General features: G+C 39.4%; 1 protein-coding gene across 2 annotated transcripts in view; it reads right to left on the bottom strand.

Annotated features, from left to right (window-relative positions):
- Positions 1 to 1,923: 1,923 nt before the first annotated feature.
- The window catches only part of CCDC148 (coiled-coil domain containing 148), a 223,985-nt gene continuing 207,124 nt past the window's right edge, over positions 1,924 to 18,784 (bottom strand). For both annotated transcript variants that reach the window (XM_045559139.1, XM_045559140.1), the window contains 3 exons: positions 10,122 to 10,239; positions 7,164 to 7,304; positions 1,924 to 2,376 (listed from right to left, as the gene is read on the bottom strand). In XM_045559139.1, coding sequence (XP_045415095.1) covers positions 2,230 to 2,376; positions 7,164 to 7,304; positions 10,122 to 10,239 — 406 coding nt within the window. In that variant the 3' untranslated portion in view covers positions 1,924 to 2,229. The remainder of the gene's footprint in view (positions 2,377 to 7,163; positions 7,305 to 10,121; positions 10,240 to 18,784) is intronic.

The raw sequence follows: 18,784 nt of genomic DNA, 5'->3' as shown, positions 1-18,784 counted from the left end.
GCAGAATAGTATGAGGGCTTTCAGCCTCACCAGATAAGTCCAAACTTCTCAAATTTATACACCCACCACTGGTACATGCTTCTCATTGGTCTATATCATCACTACCTGATATTGTTAGATTTCTTGATATTGTTGCCAATCTGGTGGGTACGTATTGAGATTTCATTGGGTCCTTTAATTGGTATTTCCATATTTTCATATTTTTTTTTAAGAGACAGAGTCATGCTCTGTCACCCAGGCTAGAGCACAGGGGCATGATCATAGCTTACTGTAGTCTCAAACTCCTGGGCTCAAGCGATCCTCCTGCCTCAGCCTCCCAAGTAGCTAGGACTATAGATATGTGCCACCACCCCTGGCTAATTTTTCTTATTCTTTGTACAGATGGGGTCTTGCTATGTTGGTCAAGCTGGTCCAGATTTCCTTTTTGTATTTTGTTTCATTTGAAAAATCCTCTTCAGAACTTACTAAATTAATTTAATAACTCAAGTTTCAAAACAACTGATCTAGGGCATATTATTTTACCTTTCTGAAGCTATTTTCTTATCTGCAAAATGGGGATGACAGTCTCAAAAAGTTATTATGATGGTCAAATAAGACGTATGTAAATCATATATGTGGTGCTAACCACACAGTTTGTGCTCAATGAATGGTAACTCTTATTAATACTATTTTTTTAAAAAAGATAAAATGAATATGGTCTGAATCTGGGCATAACCAACAGTTAGGCTGCTGCCCAAATCTCAACTAATGGTTTTCATCAAAACCCCAACATATCAACTCTGTTGTTCTCAAAATGGTGGTACTACCTCCTGCTGTGCTATAACCAATTACTAGTTTTTATTGGAAAAGCATAAAAGGGATGATACTCAGTTGGAATTGGAGCATAATCCCCTGGGCATCAGTATGGACATTGATATTTGGAAGGACCCGTGGACTCTGAGCAGTACCAACATCTTGCTGTGTCAAGAGAATGTGCTCTGACGTGGCTTTCATGGGTCTATGGTCTGAGGCTTCACATCAAGCAAGCTGACAGCCCATAAAGGAACATTGTGACCCAGGGAGACACCCTCAGCATAAACACCAGTACTCACTAATCCCTGACTCTTGTTAAAGACTCCTTTCCTTCTCTTTATGAGATGTTATGATGATGCAGCTGGGAGGGTATTAGAATGAATTTTGGAATGTAGATAAGGGTTCTGCCCATAGAATCTTTGTAAAGGTTGACTTTGAAGAGCTTTACTTCTTGTATTACTTATTCCCATGACACTGGGGACCATCATGAGCCAAAGACGCCACCAGTCAGACTGGTCTTTGTCTTTTTTGTTATTCCAGTAACTGCATGGACACTGTAACCCCTGGGAAATGGCAGGGAGTGGCAATAGAGAGAAAAAGGGAGGTAGTCTTCTTAACAGTAACAATGGCAACTTTCAACAACACTGACTTGCTATTCTGATTAAATAACCACTTTTTAGACATAGTCAAAAATTTATGTTTGAATTTTATTTGAAATGCTTCTTTTCTACAAAATCATATAAATATTTAATAGATAATTTAGAACTTTTGAAAGAATTCCAAATATTATAAAATTTTAAATATTCTTTCTAAACAATCAGACAAATATATATATTTTTAAACCAAAACAGATATTCCCCTGCTTGAAATGCTATTTCTAATTTCTAATTTATTCTTAAGGGCTAATTTGCAAAATGAAATTGTTTGGATGATTGGTTTGCAGTAAACATGGTCTACCAAATTGGTTTCTAAATTTAGAGAAAGGTTGAGTATCCTCTTATAATAATCAAGAAATAATAGAAGTATTAATGATAATGAAACTTCCATAATTAAAAAGTCAAATTCTGAAATAACAAGCAGAAATGAACATTAGCAGGTAGTAGCTACATAATTTATAATTCTCATGAATGGTTATTTTGAACTATTTTCATGGGATAACATAACCTTCAACATGTACTTTACTAAATGATGGTATATGTATGATATGTGCCATAATGAAGTTCCATAATCATGGGGAATTTGCTATTATTAGATATAACATAAAGATACAGGAAATAGTGCATAAAATTCTAAGAATCATATAAGAAAGGGAAAGTTGTTTTAATAGATGCTACAATTTCTATGTCTGATATTTTAAAAACATTTCAAAAGTAGTAATTATTATTATCCACGTAAATGTTTTAAAAAAAATTGTTTAGAAAATTTTGAGGATAAGCTCTATATTTTAAATACAGAAGACTCCATGTCCTTTCTTGGAGGTTTTTGAGGACTGATTTTTGGTAACATCTCTCTGGCATAAAATGTTTTATGAAGTCCAGCTTTTCGAAGCGCTAACTCAAAGCGAATTCTGGGGTCAGAAATTATCTGTAGAAATAAAATACAATTTAAATAAACAGCAATTCCTTGAATTAAAGTAAATTTTAACATTCAGTTTCACATTTTCCCGAGCTGCATAATTTGTTTTTGCTGAATAGATGACTAGATGATAATAAACTTTGTGAATATAGTGACTATATTCTGGTTCCTTTTACTGAAAATGCCCAAATCTTTATCTTTTTATTTTTTATTTTTTGTCTTTTTATTTTTGAGACAGAGTCTTGGTCTGTTGCCCAGGCTAGAGTGCAGTAGCATCATCACAGCTCACTGTAACCTCAAACTCTTGGGCTCAAGAGATCCTCCTGCCTTGGCCTCCCTAGTAACTGGTACTATAGGTGCCTGCCACCATACCCAGCTAATTTTTCTATTTTTTGTAGAGACAGGGTCTTGCTATGTTGCTCAGCCTGGTCTTGAACTCCTGGACTCAAGTGATCCACCTTGACCTCCCAAAGTGCTAGGATTATAGGCATGAGCCACTGCACCTAGCCACTCAAACTTTTTTTGACTTTATCCCTTTCTAGTATGTCAGTGGTCTCCAACATGAGATGTATAGAATACTGTATACTGGATTAGTTGAAATAGAATACATTAAAATATATTATTAAAAGATAAGGTAAAACAACCTTACTTTCTGTACTATAATATCATTGATTCATTACTTATTGCTGGCTTGAATTATAAAATACAGACAATCATTGATTAAAATAAATCTAAGCCACAACCTTGTACATCTGTCTTTAAACAGACATTTAATTTCTCCATCATCTGGCAATATGTAAATTAAGTTTAAACACATGGCCACTACCTGAAAACCAAAATCAATACAACCTTTCGTCCAAGGCTGGATTTCTATTTCAAACAGAACCAGAAAATGCCCCCATCAATCTGATTCTAAGTGGGAGTAGACATGTGAGTAGTTCAATTTCTGGTTTAATTTATAGCTGATAGGATCTTATTCATCTTCCCCTCCTTCTAAGAATATTAAATGTCAACAGACACTATTTGCAATGATAAGAAGGTAGCCACACATGGATTTTACCTAATGAGGCATTTTACACAGACTTGAAGTCCCCCTAGAGGATGCGATAATAAGCTAGAGAAAGCAGTCCCTCCTTCAAGGAGTTCTTAAAGGAATGGGGGTAATAAGAACGTACACAGACAACTACGGTTCATGGCAACATGTGGCAGATGCCATAAGAGTAGTAAAACAGGGAGGTACATCTCCTGGTGCTGGTGGGATAAGGATGGTCTTCTCAGGTAAGGAGAAGCAATTGAACTAACCTTAAAGTCCAACTTATTCTATAAAGCAAAGGGAGGAGGAAGAGAGCTCTAGTAAGAAAGGAAGGCACATATAAACTAGAGGTAAAATGGGTCAATTTGGGATAAGGGTAGTTTGAGTGGAGCACTGGGCACCATTGAGGAACACTGGAAAAGCACACTTCTCAGACTGGGACCTGAATTTAAAAGGCTTACAAGGCCATGCCAAGGAGTCTAAGGAGCTACTGGGGTTGTGCTTCTGTTTTTAGCATGGAAGTGATATAATCATTGTAGTTGCATAGGAAAATGGACCTGATTATAAGTTCAGAATAAATTAAGGTCGCAGAGAAAGAAGAGCTGGAGGCAAGGAGAGTAGTTTGGAGTTTACTACAATTGTTTAGACATGATGTAATAAATGCTTGAACTTGCCTGGTAACAAGGGAGAGGTAACTGTCAGGAACATTATTAAAGGAAGAATCAGTAGAACTTGACAGCTGATCAGATACAGGCCTAGGGGCAATGATGAGTATGAAGTCAAGAATAATACAGAGATTTGTGTCTGAGAAGCAATGAATTTAAGCCTTGCTCCTCTTCTGCCTCAATGTATTCTCCCTGGTCACTCTCGCCCATTCCCAAGGACTCATGTTCACTGTGCACTATCGACTCCCAAGTCATCTCCAGGAATTCACCCCTCTCCTTGCTCTAGGGTTGTAAGGTTTAACACTTTTTCATTATTCTGTTTTTGAATAGATAGCAAGTGAAATGGAGACCTCCATCTCCCCAGTTTCCCTTCCTAGATAACAGCCAACCAGTTTCTTGCAAATGTGCACCAGACATCTTCACCCTAAACATGACATGAGTAAAACAAGTCTGTTTTTCCTACCATATTCTTACAAGGTTAACACATTGACTGCCACATTAGGACAAAAAATTTCCTTGGGGCCACAGTGTTTTATTATGAAAACGGAATAAAAATTTTGAAAACAAAACAGTCCTTTCTAATTTAATGAAAAATTTGTAACTGACTTCTATTCATTTAATCCACATTTTTAGAATTAAATTGTCAATATTAATTGTAATAATAGGAACATCAACAAATAATATTTTCATGAACCAACTTCAGGGTTTTGGCCAGGTTTTTCTTCACAAGCCCCAGGCTCAAAACTAGCATGAGTTAAATACAACTCACATGGCAGTTAAGGTGTTAATGGCAACACCACTGAATGATTATAATTTACTACTGGGTACCAGGCAATATTCTGGGCAGTTGACATTTATTATCTCTAATCCTCACAAGGACCTTGCGAATAATTATTTTACAGACGAAGAAAACAAGACATAAATAAAGATTTTAATAGCTTACACAAGTGTACCCAGCCAATAAATAGTGGATATGGATTTGAATCCAAAATGCAGGCTCTTTGCAATATAACTTGCTATGTAGCTTGGAATCATCCTCACTTTCTTTGTTCCCTCTCCCTCTCAGCCAGAGCCATTTGTGGCCCCACCACCACCACTTCTATGAGGGCTCTGCCATCTTAAAAGGACCTCACCCCAACCCACGTACACCCTCACCAATTTTCCATTCAGGACACAAGGCTAAAACATAAATCTGATTACAGTTATGTGTCACTTAATGATGCGGATACATTCTGAGAAAGGCATCATTAGGTGATTTTCATCATTATGTGAGCATCAGAGAGTGTACCTACCCAAACCTAGAGGGTATAGCCACAACAGCAAGCCTATGTGGCATAGCCTATAGTTCCTAGGTTACAAACCTGTACAACATATTTCTGTATTGAATACCTGAGGCAACTGTAACATAATTGTAAGTATTTGTGTATCTAAACATAGACAAGAGAATGCTTTGCACTGGGAGGTACAATGTCACTATGATAGGAATTTTTCTGCTCCATTATAATCTTATGGGACCACCATTGTATACTTGGTCTGCTGTTGACCGAAACATCATTTATGCAGGGCATAACTGTATGTAACTTAGCTGCTTCAAAGTCTGGTGTCTGCTTACAGGATAAATGCCTTTGTAGTAAGACCCACTATGCTTTCTGCAGTCTGACTCTAACCCATGTTTCCAGTCACATCTCCCAGAACCTGTCATATACCACATGTCATATACCTATATCCCTTACACTGAAGACATACCAGGAAGGGACTCAACCTGCCCTCTTCTGCTTGGTGGAACCCTTAATTCCTTTGCCCAGTTACCCAAGACCTTTCCAGCTTCTGACTTCAAACCTCTCAAGTCCCAGCTTCCCTCCTCACTTTGGCAGCTGGTATCTGGAGATACACCTGCATCCTTATAATTAATCCCTTTCTCTATGCATGCCCTCAACTCACTTTTTATTATTATAAATCATATGAAGTAAATGTTGTTACTACTACCAAAAATCCTTGACTGAGATAGGGCTCGGAAGTTTCCTGTCAGACGCTTTTTCTGACTTCCCAGTTAGTTAGGGTTAGCCATTCATTCCCTTCTGCTTGCTGGGGCAGCCCTTAGACTTTCCCTGTGGAGTTGACCCCACCACAGTGGCATTATTTCTGTGCATGCTACTTTCCCAGCCAGGCTCCTCTGCTCACTTCCTCCAGACAGGATCAGGCTATCTTGTTCAGATGTAGCCCAGGGACATTGCAGAGAGCCTGAATATAGCATATGTTCCATAAATATTTGGTCAATGAATCAATGAATGAATTATTCATCTTTATATTCCCTGGCAAAGGATGCAACACAGAGCAGAGGCACAATGGATTTATTTGGGAGTGGATGAATGGATGAAATTTCCTGACTTTTAAATAATTAAATAAGTATTTAGCTTCTCTCCTTAGACTTGTAAAATTAACAACTACTTTCTCTCTTAATTTCAGTGACTGATATCCACTCATTGATCTGTCCTCCCTCCCAACCTCCATCCCTTTAATCTATCCATCTAAAAACATCTTTTTAAAATCCCTTCTCAGTTACAGGCACAGACTGAAATAAACCCTAAGTTCCTACAAATGGTTAAATGACAGCTTAACACTTTTTCCACAGAAAATATTTTATTTTACCATTAGCTCTGATGTATTATCTTCTGTTCATTTTCATTTCTGAAAGCTTTCTTCTGCTTTATCTTATCAGTATCATTAATTATTTATTTAATAAGATTTATATTATGAATTTAAATATAAATTCTTAATAGAGAAATATTTAAAGAACAAAACACAATATTAACACAAAACTTTCAAATAAAACTTTATAAAGCTATTTTTAAATCAAAAAAATAATTTTCAATGACAGAGTCATAGCATTTTCAGGCAAACTCTTTGTTCCATGGTCACCAGTTAACTATTTTATAATATTAAGAACTATCTATACTATCATTTAGAAGTAAAAATTATGATAAAATGTGTGATATTCAAATGTAAATATTGAAAAGAGTTTATAACCCAACACACATTTCTATAGTTCTTATTATCATCATGGCTTTTGCATCAATCATGCTAATTCCCTTAATTACCTGCTGTTCATTGTATGTATTCAATGTGAAGAGTGGCTTTTGAAGAATAAATTCTTCTTCAATTTCAATGCCCATCCTAGCTTTCGATGCCATTGTGTCTGACATCATTCTAACGGGATCAAATTGAGCGACAACAGCCACCTGAAAGAAGACAAGGCATTGCTGCTGGGACAGGTACAAGCTAAATAACTTCTGGACAGCATTATTGGTGTCTAATGCCCATTAAAGATAAAGCCTAAGAGGAAAGGGCAGGAAGCATATTAAAACCAGGCCAGGCCTAGAGATCCACAAGGGAGCTAAAACAAAGTAAAAGAAATATAAAACAAAATATTAAAAGGCCATGGTATGTAATGATTTGCTAATCATTGAATACTTATAATTTTGATTAATTTCAAATAATAATTGATCTTTCTGATATGAAGTCATAGGAAATCCTATAATAGAAAACCTACATATTGAACCACCTTGAAAGTCACGAAGTTTAAAAAAAATTCATTTTTTAACCACTAGCAATTTATGGTTATGGTAACAATCCCATGAAGTTTTCTAGAAAGTTTAATCTGATTGAGCTGATCTAGAGCACAGTATAAAAAGGAAATCAAAGTCTCAGGGCTACCCCTCAACTCTTATGCAAAAGAGAAGGTAAAAGCCTCAAAGTCCCATGAAGAACTGGCCCCACAGATCATTCGTTAAGGAAATTCCTTGCTAACCTCCCATGAGCAAAGACACACAAATTGCACCTGTGTATAGCACCCAAAACTAAAGCCTATCTGATTCCCCCACACTAATAATGAATTACAAGTTTATCTAACATGTAAAGGAACTGGAAACAAGACAGAATGAGACCGTCTTCCATCTACCTAGGGACATCTACATAATTGATGCTTCCTTCACTCCCTTATTTTATATAAAATGTAGATTTCTTGGGCCTCACAAGAATGTAATCATTTTGCCTCATCAGCACCCCCCCACCACCACCTTTTTCCTTCTCTCTGTATGCCTTTAAAATGCTAAAGGTTCCAACTTCCCTTGGGAAAAATAGTCACAGTTTGTCTGTGGTTGGTGTTTTTCCCAGATGCATCCTCAAAATCTTGGGTTAATAAACCTCTATTGATTGAAATTTTTGCCTCCATCATTTACTTGGGTCGACAACAGCATTCATGGGTAAAGTTGGGTATGTTGGCATTATCGGGCAAGATGGGTGAATTTCCATTGCACCAGGCAACTAGATTATTCCCAAGGACTGCTATAAACTATTGTTCCCCCGTCTATTGAAAAACTTCAGTCATTTTAACCCAAATGCCCTTGTCCTTCACAATAATTCAAACCTGCATCTTAATGAAAAGAAGGCACTAATTTTGTAAATGATATGCACCATTAGTAACACCTGCCTGTTAATTTCCAAAGTCAAGAATTAGCATGAAGAAAATGGCATTTTTAATGCCACTTAGAAACTGTAATGAAATAACTGAGGGTTGAACGTACTTTAATTATTATAGGTTTCCTAGCTGAAGTATCTTATACTATAGTTCTAAACACTGATTACAGATAACAAGTCCAACTATTTCCTCTTTCAAAGCATTCACAGGTGGAAGGAATTCGAATTATATAGAGTGTAGTTATCAAAGTTATATTTTGAACAAGAATGTGTTTAGCAATAATGGCAAGTCTTGTCCCCAGACGGCCATGGTATATAATTATTTGCTAATAATTGAATGATTTAAATTTTGTAGGCTCTAGGAATAAGTTAAATTTTGTAGGATCTAGGATAACCAGGACTTACATTCCTACGCTTTAAATTTATCTCTGTAGCCTATTTTATCAAAGAAGATGATGATAGAATAGTTGCATGCACTTACGCTGCATCTATACCATCTCATTTAAACTGGACTTCCTTATTTTGAATCAGTATGACATTTACTCGCTGTGTGACTTTGAGGAAAACACCTAACCTCTGTGCCTTCTCTGTTTCCTCTTCTATAAAATGGGGATGTTAATAATACCTACATCATAGGGTTGTTGTAGAGATCAACCAAAGTAATACCTAAGAGCATTTAGAAGAGGGCTTTACACTTAGTAAATACTCAGTAAGTTTGAACTCACAAACCTATAAGTAGGTACCATTATTATTATTTCCATTTTTCAGACAAGAAAATAAAGGTTAGAGAGGTTAAGTAAATGACCTACATTTCCGACGTCAGTGAGTACAGTTCCAGGCTGTAGCAGGTTTGAAGGACAATGGAGGCCAAGTTCTTATACGTGACTCTCAGTGGCGTAGGCGGGAAGCTAGACAGTTGTTTCCTATTAGCTGGGACATGATGTCAATGAAGACTCTAGAGCTTGTGAGCTGAACCAATCACATCGAGTTCAAAACTCTGAATAATTACCAAGTAAAACTATTTCATCACACTTTCCAAGTTCTTGAATTCCTGCTGTTGCCATCTGCTGTCTGTTTTCATCTACCTTTGCCTACTTTTACTGGACAAGGCAATGGGAGGCTTTTATTTCTCCACAAAAAGAGTATTTTTAAAAAAGTAGTTTTGAACATATTTGTTGACTGTGGAATATTTCCAAACATAGGTTCCTACTCCAAAGAGAATTATCTTGCTCAAGCTCCACCAGGATTTTTGAGGATAGCAAAATCATTTGACTAGATGCAGAGTTTCATTGTTGTAACTGGACACTATTCAGCTAATAAACGGGAGGTGATATGGATGCAGTTAAATCTTGGGAGAGCTTTTTAAAAGGTGCTGATGGAGTTCTTTTAATATACTGAGAAACTGGAAATGGTTCAATATAATCTAATTGCTCCCAGGAAAGAACATCAGTGTCCCGATTTGGAAAAGTTACATTTTATATAGCAGATGTCATGAACTAAGCCCCAGAAATAATGTTATTAAGAGCGCTTAGAAACTTTTTTTAAAAAAACACCCATGAAAATTTCCAAATTAAAAACACCTGTTTCCTAAGGGCTTCTAGCCGCCATGCTCTCTCTTCATCTTCATGCGCTTCTTGAAGGGCAGCTTCTTTTTTCTCCATCAAGCGCTTTTCCAATAATTCTTGTCTATATTTAACCCTTTAACAAAAACACACAAGGAAGTTGGAAAAGCGTCATGATAACCTTGTTGACAATATGGATAACAGTATAGGAGCAGAGAGCACCTCAGAGATGATGTCACTATCACATTTTGTTTTTACTTACTTTCGGTTGATTTCTCATATCCAAACAATAAAAGACACTGTATAAAATGCAACTCACAGTAATTCTAATAACAACCAAAGAAATACAGGAAAGCGTGGGGGTAAAATTCAGTTCATCTCATTCCTCATTGAAATCACTTTATTGACTCTCAGTTTCTGTTGGCTGCCACAGCTGCAGCTAATCTTGAATTACTTCACTTGCTAGAACTTAAACTAAACTTTAGATATAGTCACTTATATTGTCACTTTCTGAGTGGGTGTGTGTGCGTGTTAAGAAACTAAAAATTGCACTTTGACATCTGTAGATGGCAGCAAAAACATGACTTTCCCTTAGCATTTATTTCTATCCCCCTTAAAATCATCAGATATTAAAACAGAGCACAGTTAAATACCAAGCTCATTTAGCTCTCCTCTGCTGCCCTTTTTTTGGGCAGCCTCCCTTTCCATCGGCCTGCCCAAGCTATTCTTCTACTGAGTTATAGAGATGGAATTCATGTTTTCAGAAGGGTAGGAAGCTGGGTTCTCAGGGGAGCATGAGCTCATTGCCTCCATCTGCCACCATTGATGGTTTAGATGTAGCTTTCTTTGTGACATCAGTCACAAATGTCCTTTGCCCTTAATGTGCACACCTGCATATTCTATGGAGGTCCCTTCACTAGACCCTTTATATTCTGCATTCTGACATTTACTGAGTGTTCACTATGTATCAGCTCTTGAGCTAATACATTATATATTATATATTATGATATATATAATATATATTATAGCTTTCTTAGACTTCACAATAGTCATATGTTGGGGTAACATTTTTATTCCATTTTATAGAGAAAGAAATAAAGGCATAGACATGTGATGTATTAATCACTTGTTCAAAGTCTCATGCCCAGTAAGTGGCAGAGCCAGCATTCAAACCCAGGACAACTGGCCTCAGAGCCCATGGCCATCCGTCCCCCTCCCAACCTCCCCCCCATGCAATTAACCACCATGCTCGCTGTCTCTGCTTCCCTGCATCTCTCCACCCACCTCACTGGCATCTGAATACTCACTGTGTGCCAGATCTGTGTGAGAGAGTGTGGGCACACTGAGCAAAAGACTCTGCCCTCAAGTTTATAGGTTAACACAGAGATACAAGACCTAGGAACGAAAAAAGGCATCTAGGAACTAGAAAAGTTGCCTTAAGAGGGACACAGATAAGGCCCACTGAGTGTCTGGAGAAAGGGGAGATGACCACTTGCTGGGCTGTGGGACGGATGGGTAAAACTCAGCAAGAGCTTTATGAGCTGGGTCTCAGGGATTAGTTTTTGGTGAGCAAGGAGGGATGAGAGCAGAGGTGGAAGCTGGTCTTCCAGACAGAAAGAGCAAGTACAGGGTTGGCTGAGCCTGGCAGTCACAGTGTTTCTATAGGAAGATATGGTCCTGGGGAGGAATAGCCTAATAAGATGTTGCTTGTGAGGCTGGCCTTAGAGGAAAAGCACAAGAGAAAGGAAAGTGTTGCCACCTAACCGGGTTGTATTGCCCACTGCACAGAGAAGAGCCAATACACTGAGGCAGTCAGGGTTGCAATAGAGAAAAGATTTAATTCCGCAGAGAACTAAGTGGGGAAATGGGAGGAATTTCTCAAATCCACCTCCCGGAGAATTCAGGAGACAGGGTTTTTGAAGATAATTTGGCAGGCAAAGGATTAGACAATTGGGTTTGCTAATTGGTTAAGTTGGGGCAAAATTATAGGGGCATAGAAATCATTTTCTTGTGTTGAGTCAGTTCCTGGGTTGGGGTCACAATTCCAGTTGAGTTAGTTTCATGGCTCAGGCCGCAGGTCTGGGTGGGTCAGCCAATCCACTGGAAGGCAGGGCCTGGAAGCCATCTCAGAAACTACCTTTAGGTTTCAAAAAGGTGATGTTATCTATGGAGAAAGTTAAGCATCTTTATGATCACCAGCTATGTGACCCCAGAGCAGCAATTACAGAGAAGCAAACAGGGGACAGTGACTGGTTATTATCATTATTTTTAGCTAGGTCTGTGCCTTTGCCGAGTTTTAGGCCCTTACCACAGTTCTCGCCTTGCACCCCTTTGTTGATCTGTTTCAAAAGGAGGGAAGTATGCTATAGATCCTTGTGGGATACAAAACCTAGAATGGGATTTAGAAGGAAAATCCTAAACTCCTTTGATGGCCATGGGTGTTCTCCCCAAAATCAGGAGTTAGTGCAGTCAATACACACGATTAAAGAGCCCGCAGCCCAGAATGCTCCCTTTCTCTCATGCCTTCATGTCATGGAAAGCTATATTTCTCACTCTCTCCACTTTCACTAAGTCATGACACAACCTCCCTAATGAGGTTCTACTCAATTTCAGCACTGAGTACCAGCTAAATGAACTACTGTGAAGGTTCAATTAAAAGATACCCTGGGATTTGACAATTACCATATGCTAATTCTCCGAACCTTTTGGAAACTTTCCCTTCCCTTGGGATATATAGGTTGCTTTGTCTGCAACAAAGTTTTTGTCTACTTCGTGGAAAAGTAATAGTTGTTACAGTCAGGGGAGCTTGACTAGTGAGGAAGAAATTGCAAATGAGAGTGAGGCATTTGTACCTGTGTGGTGAAGAGGGCTGACTCATCATTTACTTTGAGGCTCATTTGTTCATTTAACAGACACTTATTGAGCACCCGCCATCCATCAAGCACTGTGCTAGGCACTGGCAGTACAATGTCACCATGGGAAATATGCTCCTGTCCTTGTAGAACTGACAGTTTAATGGGGATACAAAGACCCAGGCAGTTGTGATAACACGGTGGCTTGTGCTCTGATGGCATAAACGGGCAGAGGCCATGGGAGAGGTAACTTTGCCAGACTTGGGGCCCTTAGGGGAGTACCTGAAAGGAAGTGCTCTGAATTTAAGATTTAAAAAAGGAGCAGGAATTCACCAGAAGGGGAGGGAATAGAAAGAATATTGCAGACAGGAAAAAAAAAATAGCATATGAAGGCCAAGAAGTGAGAACACATAGTATGTTTGAAGAACTAAAAGACATTTAGTATAAGCAAAAATGAACAGTGCAAGGTAGGGAGTGCTCAGAACTGAGGCTGGAGAAGCAAGAAGAGCCGGATTCTGAGGGCTCTGCAAGTATCAGCAGAAATCCCTCCTGTGACGTGGAGGATGGACTACATGGAGCCAAGCCCCCAGAGGGCAATCCAGATAGGCATGGATGGCCTCTTGATCTAGGGAGCGGGACGGCCACTGGTAGGAGAGCTGGAGAAGACACCAATTTAAGGATATGTAAAAAAAATAAATAAATAGGAAGTGTTAGTTTATTTTTTGGGAGAAAGGAAAGAGGGGGAGGAAGAATTTCAGATGTCTTTTTGTCTTGCACAGTCAACAATGGTGTTCCTCCCTAAGATTGGGAACTTAAAAGAGAAGCAGGGAAGAGAAGGAACCCGGTTCAGTTTGGACATAGACCTGTGTTCACAAGATCTGGGCCAGAGAAATAGATGGGGAATCTTTATCAATAGAATGGAGTTGCAGCCAAAGGGGCAGATGCCATTGTCCAGGACCAGACTGTAGAGTAAGAAGAGAAGTAGGCCTAGGATTGATTCCCAAGGAAGTGACACTTAAGAAAGAGACAGGAGAGGAAACTATTAGGGAATGAGGAGGACAAATGGTTCTAAGGAGCTAAGGAAAATGGGATCTACAGTATCAAATGATACAGAAAGATCAATTATAGTGCAAAAAATAATTATTGGATTAAACAACAAGGAGTCACTGGTGATCTTTGCTAGAGCAGTCAGTGAGAGGTGGCTGAAGAATTAGGAGGAGGAAGGGCAGTGAGAGAGGGAGTGGAGATAAGCCCTGCAGCAAGACTGATGCCAGTGGAGGAGACAGGGTGGAGCTAAAGGTTGCACAGAGCTGACCTCAGTTGCATTGGCTCCAAAGTGATGGTCAAGGTTGCTCTGACTGCCTTAAAAACTTGCCATGGGAAAATTCAAGGACATAGGGGACACACTCAAATTCTTCATTTTATAGATGCTATGGTTTAAACTCAAATAATCCTTCACTTAAAAAGGGGAAACTCTTGGTGCTTCTTTCTTCTACTCTGGACAGAAAATTTTCTTTGCCTAAAGAGAAGTGATGCAGAAAAACTCCTGGGAGGAAGCCAGATACTCACATATTCATGGGGAAAGAAAATAGCAACACAGTAAAGTCAATCATTTGGAAAATTTTCCACATAAATACTTTTAGCCATTTGAGGTAGCAGATTTTCCCCAAATTAAACTGTTGCTATGAAAGTCAATGTCAGGAAGTGGCTAAACTCAATAGTTTTTAAGTTGTGCACTGAATTCCCAAACAGGAACCTTGGATTCAATTCTCAGTCTATTATATGCTCCCTGAGTCTACAAAGGTTGAAAGTGCTGCAAAAGAGGCATTTTGAACTTCTCCTGGGGAGGAGAAGCATCATATTGTTCAAAAGCAACAGCTGCTGCAGAATCAGGCACAGCATTAACAATAATCTGAAAGGATTTTATTTAAGCCTCAAGGCCTGAGTGTAGCTGAAGGGACAGTAAGCTTTCATGTAGAAATGGAGAACTTATGTATCATTTATGAGACTTTTTATGTGTGCACTGCACTCTAAGAACTGAGTATACAAATGTAAATGTTTGGAAACACCTTGATCTGTAGTAACAGCCTCTCGTGGCTTCAGTGAAACTTCTGTAAGAACTGGGCAAAATATTAAGTGCCAAATCTTTACCTCCATCCCATCTGGAGTCACAGGTAACTTCATTCTAAAAAACAAGCTACAGCAACTAAGCGGGGAAGAAAAGACTTATGAAGAATGGCCAGTGATGACAAGTTCTAGAATTTAAGAAAAAAAAAAAGAAAGAAAAGAAAAAACAACAACAACAACAACAAAAACCCAAACTCAAGCAATAAACAAAACAGAGCATAAAGACGTATCTTAATTAGGGTACTCTAACCAGTATTGAACTCTGCCTCCCCCAAATGTTTGAGGGAAGTAATTTGCCCTACTGAATTAAGGTAGTTTATAAACAAACTTGCTGCTTAGTGTTTAAGTCATGTGACTTACTCAACATTGAACAAGAAGTCTTTAAACAGGCACATGCTGGAGGTGCTACTACCAGAGGTGTTTCTGCCTGTAGGGAAACCCATTTTTGGCTCAAATCCCACTCAGAAGGTTGTTCTTCCCACTAAGTGGAGGGGACCCCTCCATTAGCCACAGGGTACCCCAGCGGGGAAGAATGTGCAGATCCAAACAGAGGAGGGCCCAATGCCAGCACCTCTCAAATGGAGGAGAGAAGCCTGCCCAGAGGAAAGAATGGAAATCTTGCCAGCAGGCGTTCACACTGAAGGGCATCACCCCTTTAACTACATAAGCAGAGAAACTCTACTCAGTGGGGACTCTGGCTAAGGGCATAAGCAGAGACCAATTTCTGCAAACAGTAATGTGGATCCTGGCACAAGACAGTGGCATCCTGGTACAGATCGGCATGGGGCAAGAACAAAGGGGACTCTCAGGGAATCTGTAGAACCAGGAGGAGATGAACCCATGCCAGCCCCAACAGAGACCATTGTTCCAGCCCAGCGAGCTTGCTGGTTCCTTTGTGAGGCTATTGGAACCCCTTTCTTTAATGGATTCGATTATCAACATGTAGTTATTTAAGTACCTACTATGTGCCAAGCAGTGTTCTAGGTGCTCAGGATATAGTAGTTGGGGAAAAAACAGAGGAAGTACTGTCTACCTAAATTAACACTCTAGTAAAATGCATAAAGTTCTTAACAAATTATTTCTGAACTTATCACAAAATCCTAAATTAGAGAGCCCCTTCTTGGATTTTTATAGAACGATGGTCCTCGACTGTGACTGTCATTAGACTCAATGGAACTTATGAAAAACTTATGATGCCAGGGACCTACCCCAGATTAATTACATCAGAATGTGGTGGTGGGGCCCAGGTACTGGTATTTTGCTAAAAGTTTCACTAGATGATCAGAATGAGCTCCCTGGGCTGAGCACCAGTGCTGCGTAGCCCATGGTTCTCAAGCCGGCTTACATCGGAACACCTGAGGGCTGGTTCAACCCCAGATTGCTGGGCAACCTCCAGAGTTTCTGACTCAGTAGTACTGAGGTGGGGCCCCTCAATTTGCACATCTGATAAGTTTCCAGGAGAGGCTGATTCTGCTGGTCTGGGGAACCACACTTTGAGAACTACGGCATAGATATTAATAAATATACAGATCAGAGGGTCTCTACCCACCTATTGTTATCAAGACAAAATCAGGTACAAATTATTACCTAGACAGGGCTTATTTCTGTTTTTGTGTTGCTCCATTACAGTTACAGGCCTCAGGACTGATCCAAACTAGAACTTCCTGCTTGGTGCTATTGACATTCAAGAGCAGGATCTTTCATCCACATCCTTCTCCATCCCCTGCGGCCCCAACACGCATGAATGACAGATTCCCTCAGTGAGCATGGCCTTCTTAGGCTTGGATAAGTACCGGTGATGGACAGTTGCAACAATGGCTGTTACTGAACCTCTTTCTTTCCCTCTGATGGACAAAACACTGGTGTGTCCTGATGACAGTTGAAAACCTCAGGCTACTGGCTGAACTTTAAAGGGTCTATTCAGTAAAATCAAAGAATGAGGAAATAACTTGAAGGCAGCTTGGTCTTAAAAAGGAGGTATGAGCCACTTTCTTTGGGAATAATTCTTGTAGCTCCAAGGAGGTGGATATTTTATCACACTAGAAGCAAAAGCCCATAAATGAGAGTGAAATACATTTTCCCATTGATTGTAATCAGTTCTGAGCTACCTGTCTGAGTTCAGGTGAGTTGAAAGTGCAGAAATATAAACAACTATAAAATTAGGATTTGAACCTGGAAGTCCAAGGTTGAAAGCAACATGGGAAGATAGGGGCCCTGGAAGAACATTGCAAATATTAATATCATATTACCCCTTTCCCCAAATTAGTCCAAAACATCATTTCTGCTGCAACTTATTTATCCTTCTCTTTTTGAACCATTCTTAACCCTTTCTATCTGACCTTCTGTAATCCTTTTATATCTTTACATGGCCTCAAAATTTTCCTAGACTACTCCTTTCCAGTAATATTTCAAATGCATTAACCATGGAGAATTAAAAGCACTATCAAAACTAATTAAAAGTCTTATGGTATTTTTTAATCACCATGCCCCAAGAAGTCTAAACAATGTTAGTGATAAAATACTTCCTCCACTGGCACACACAAGCCCACCCAATCCCATTTTTAGTTGCTCCTTTCAATGGTTTTCCTTAATTGAAAACCAGTGCTTCCCGGGTGACACTACTTTTATTGCAACCCCTTAAAATAGAGGGTACCTGCAGAGAGGAGGCTGAATTTTTCTGGCTCCCTCAGTGACAGTTCCAGAAAAGTTTTACCTACTGACTTTGGGATGTTACCACCCTCTCTCTACCATGGTTCTTGGAATCAACTACTGGCTGCCCAAGCCAGTGTCCAACATTAACTGAGAGTTATCCGTACCATCCCTGGATACGCGGCAGCATTTGCTCCACCCCTGCTCAACAACCAACTCTTTAGACCAAACTTGGAGGTTGCCATCACCTAGAATTGTTCCCCTGCCAAAATCTTAAACCGAGGGACCCCGTTTTATGACCCCGAGGTCTAGGGTCACGGTACATACTTAGGCTGTCTGCTACACAACTCTAGCTAGCGTCATTCACATGCATTGCCTGTCACCATCCTAACGCTCTCACTCATTTAATCTTACTCCACCTGTGACTAGAGATGGGTGAGCTTCCTGTCTTTCAGTGAGTTTTATTAACTGTGACTGTGTGCCTGGCACCAGGCTGGGCCTTCCCTCCTGAAGTTTACTGTCTTTCTACCTCTGCCTTTTCTCCCAGGCTATGAGAAACAATCAGGGTTTACTCCATTCTCTCTCCAGCTTTGGATCCCTGGGTCTATCTCTTCCAAGGAAGTGTCACTGCCATCCTGTAATTATCTTGCCTTCTTTTCTGTGCACATCTGCCCTGCTGATTCTCAACTCTAATTCTTTGTTGGACTTATTACACACTGATGTGGTCAAACCTTAACTGAACATTCAACATGGTTCCAGAATCATTTTATTTACCTTCAGCTGCTTGACATTCTCCTGGAATTTCTGTATCATGTTTACTTCTCCCTCTTAGCAGAGAAACTCTCCTCCTGCTTCATTGAAAAGAGAAGGCTACAAGGCATTCACTTCCTCAACACACTTTGCCCACCTCCAACCACGAAAGGACTCATCTTCATTCATCCTTTGCTCTTTAAACCTGGGCTCTTAATCCATAAACCTAGCTGTTGCTAGGATCTTGCTCCAGAAATGAACCTCTTCCTTTCCTGTTTCTTTAGTTTCTTTCTCACTCCTCCC

The sequence above is a fragment of the Lemur catta genome, chromosome 8 (genome assembly GCF_020740605.2).
Source record: "Lemur catta isolate mLemCat1 chromosome 8, mLemCat1.pri, whole genome shotgun sequence".
Taxonomy (NCBI): Eukaryota; Metazoa; Chordata; class Mammalia; order Primates; family Lemuridae; genus Lemur; species Lemur catta.
The sequence above is the reverse complement of the archived record's forward strand: the minus strand, read 5'-3'. Positions and strand labels throughout refer to the sequence as shown.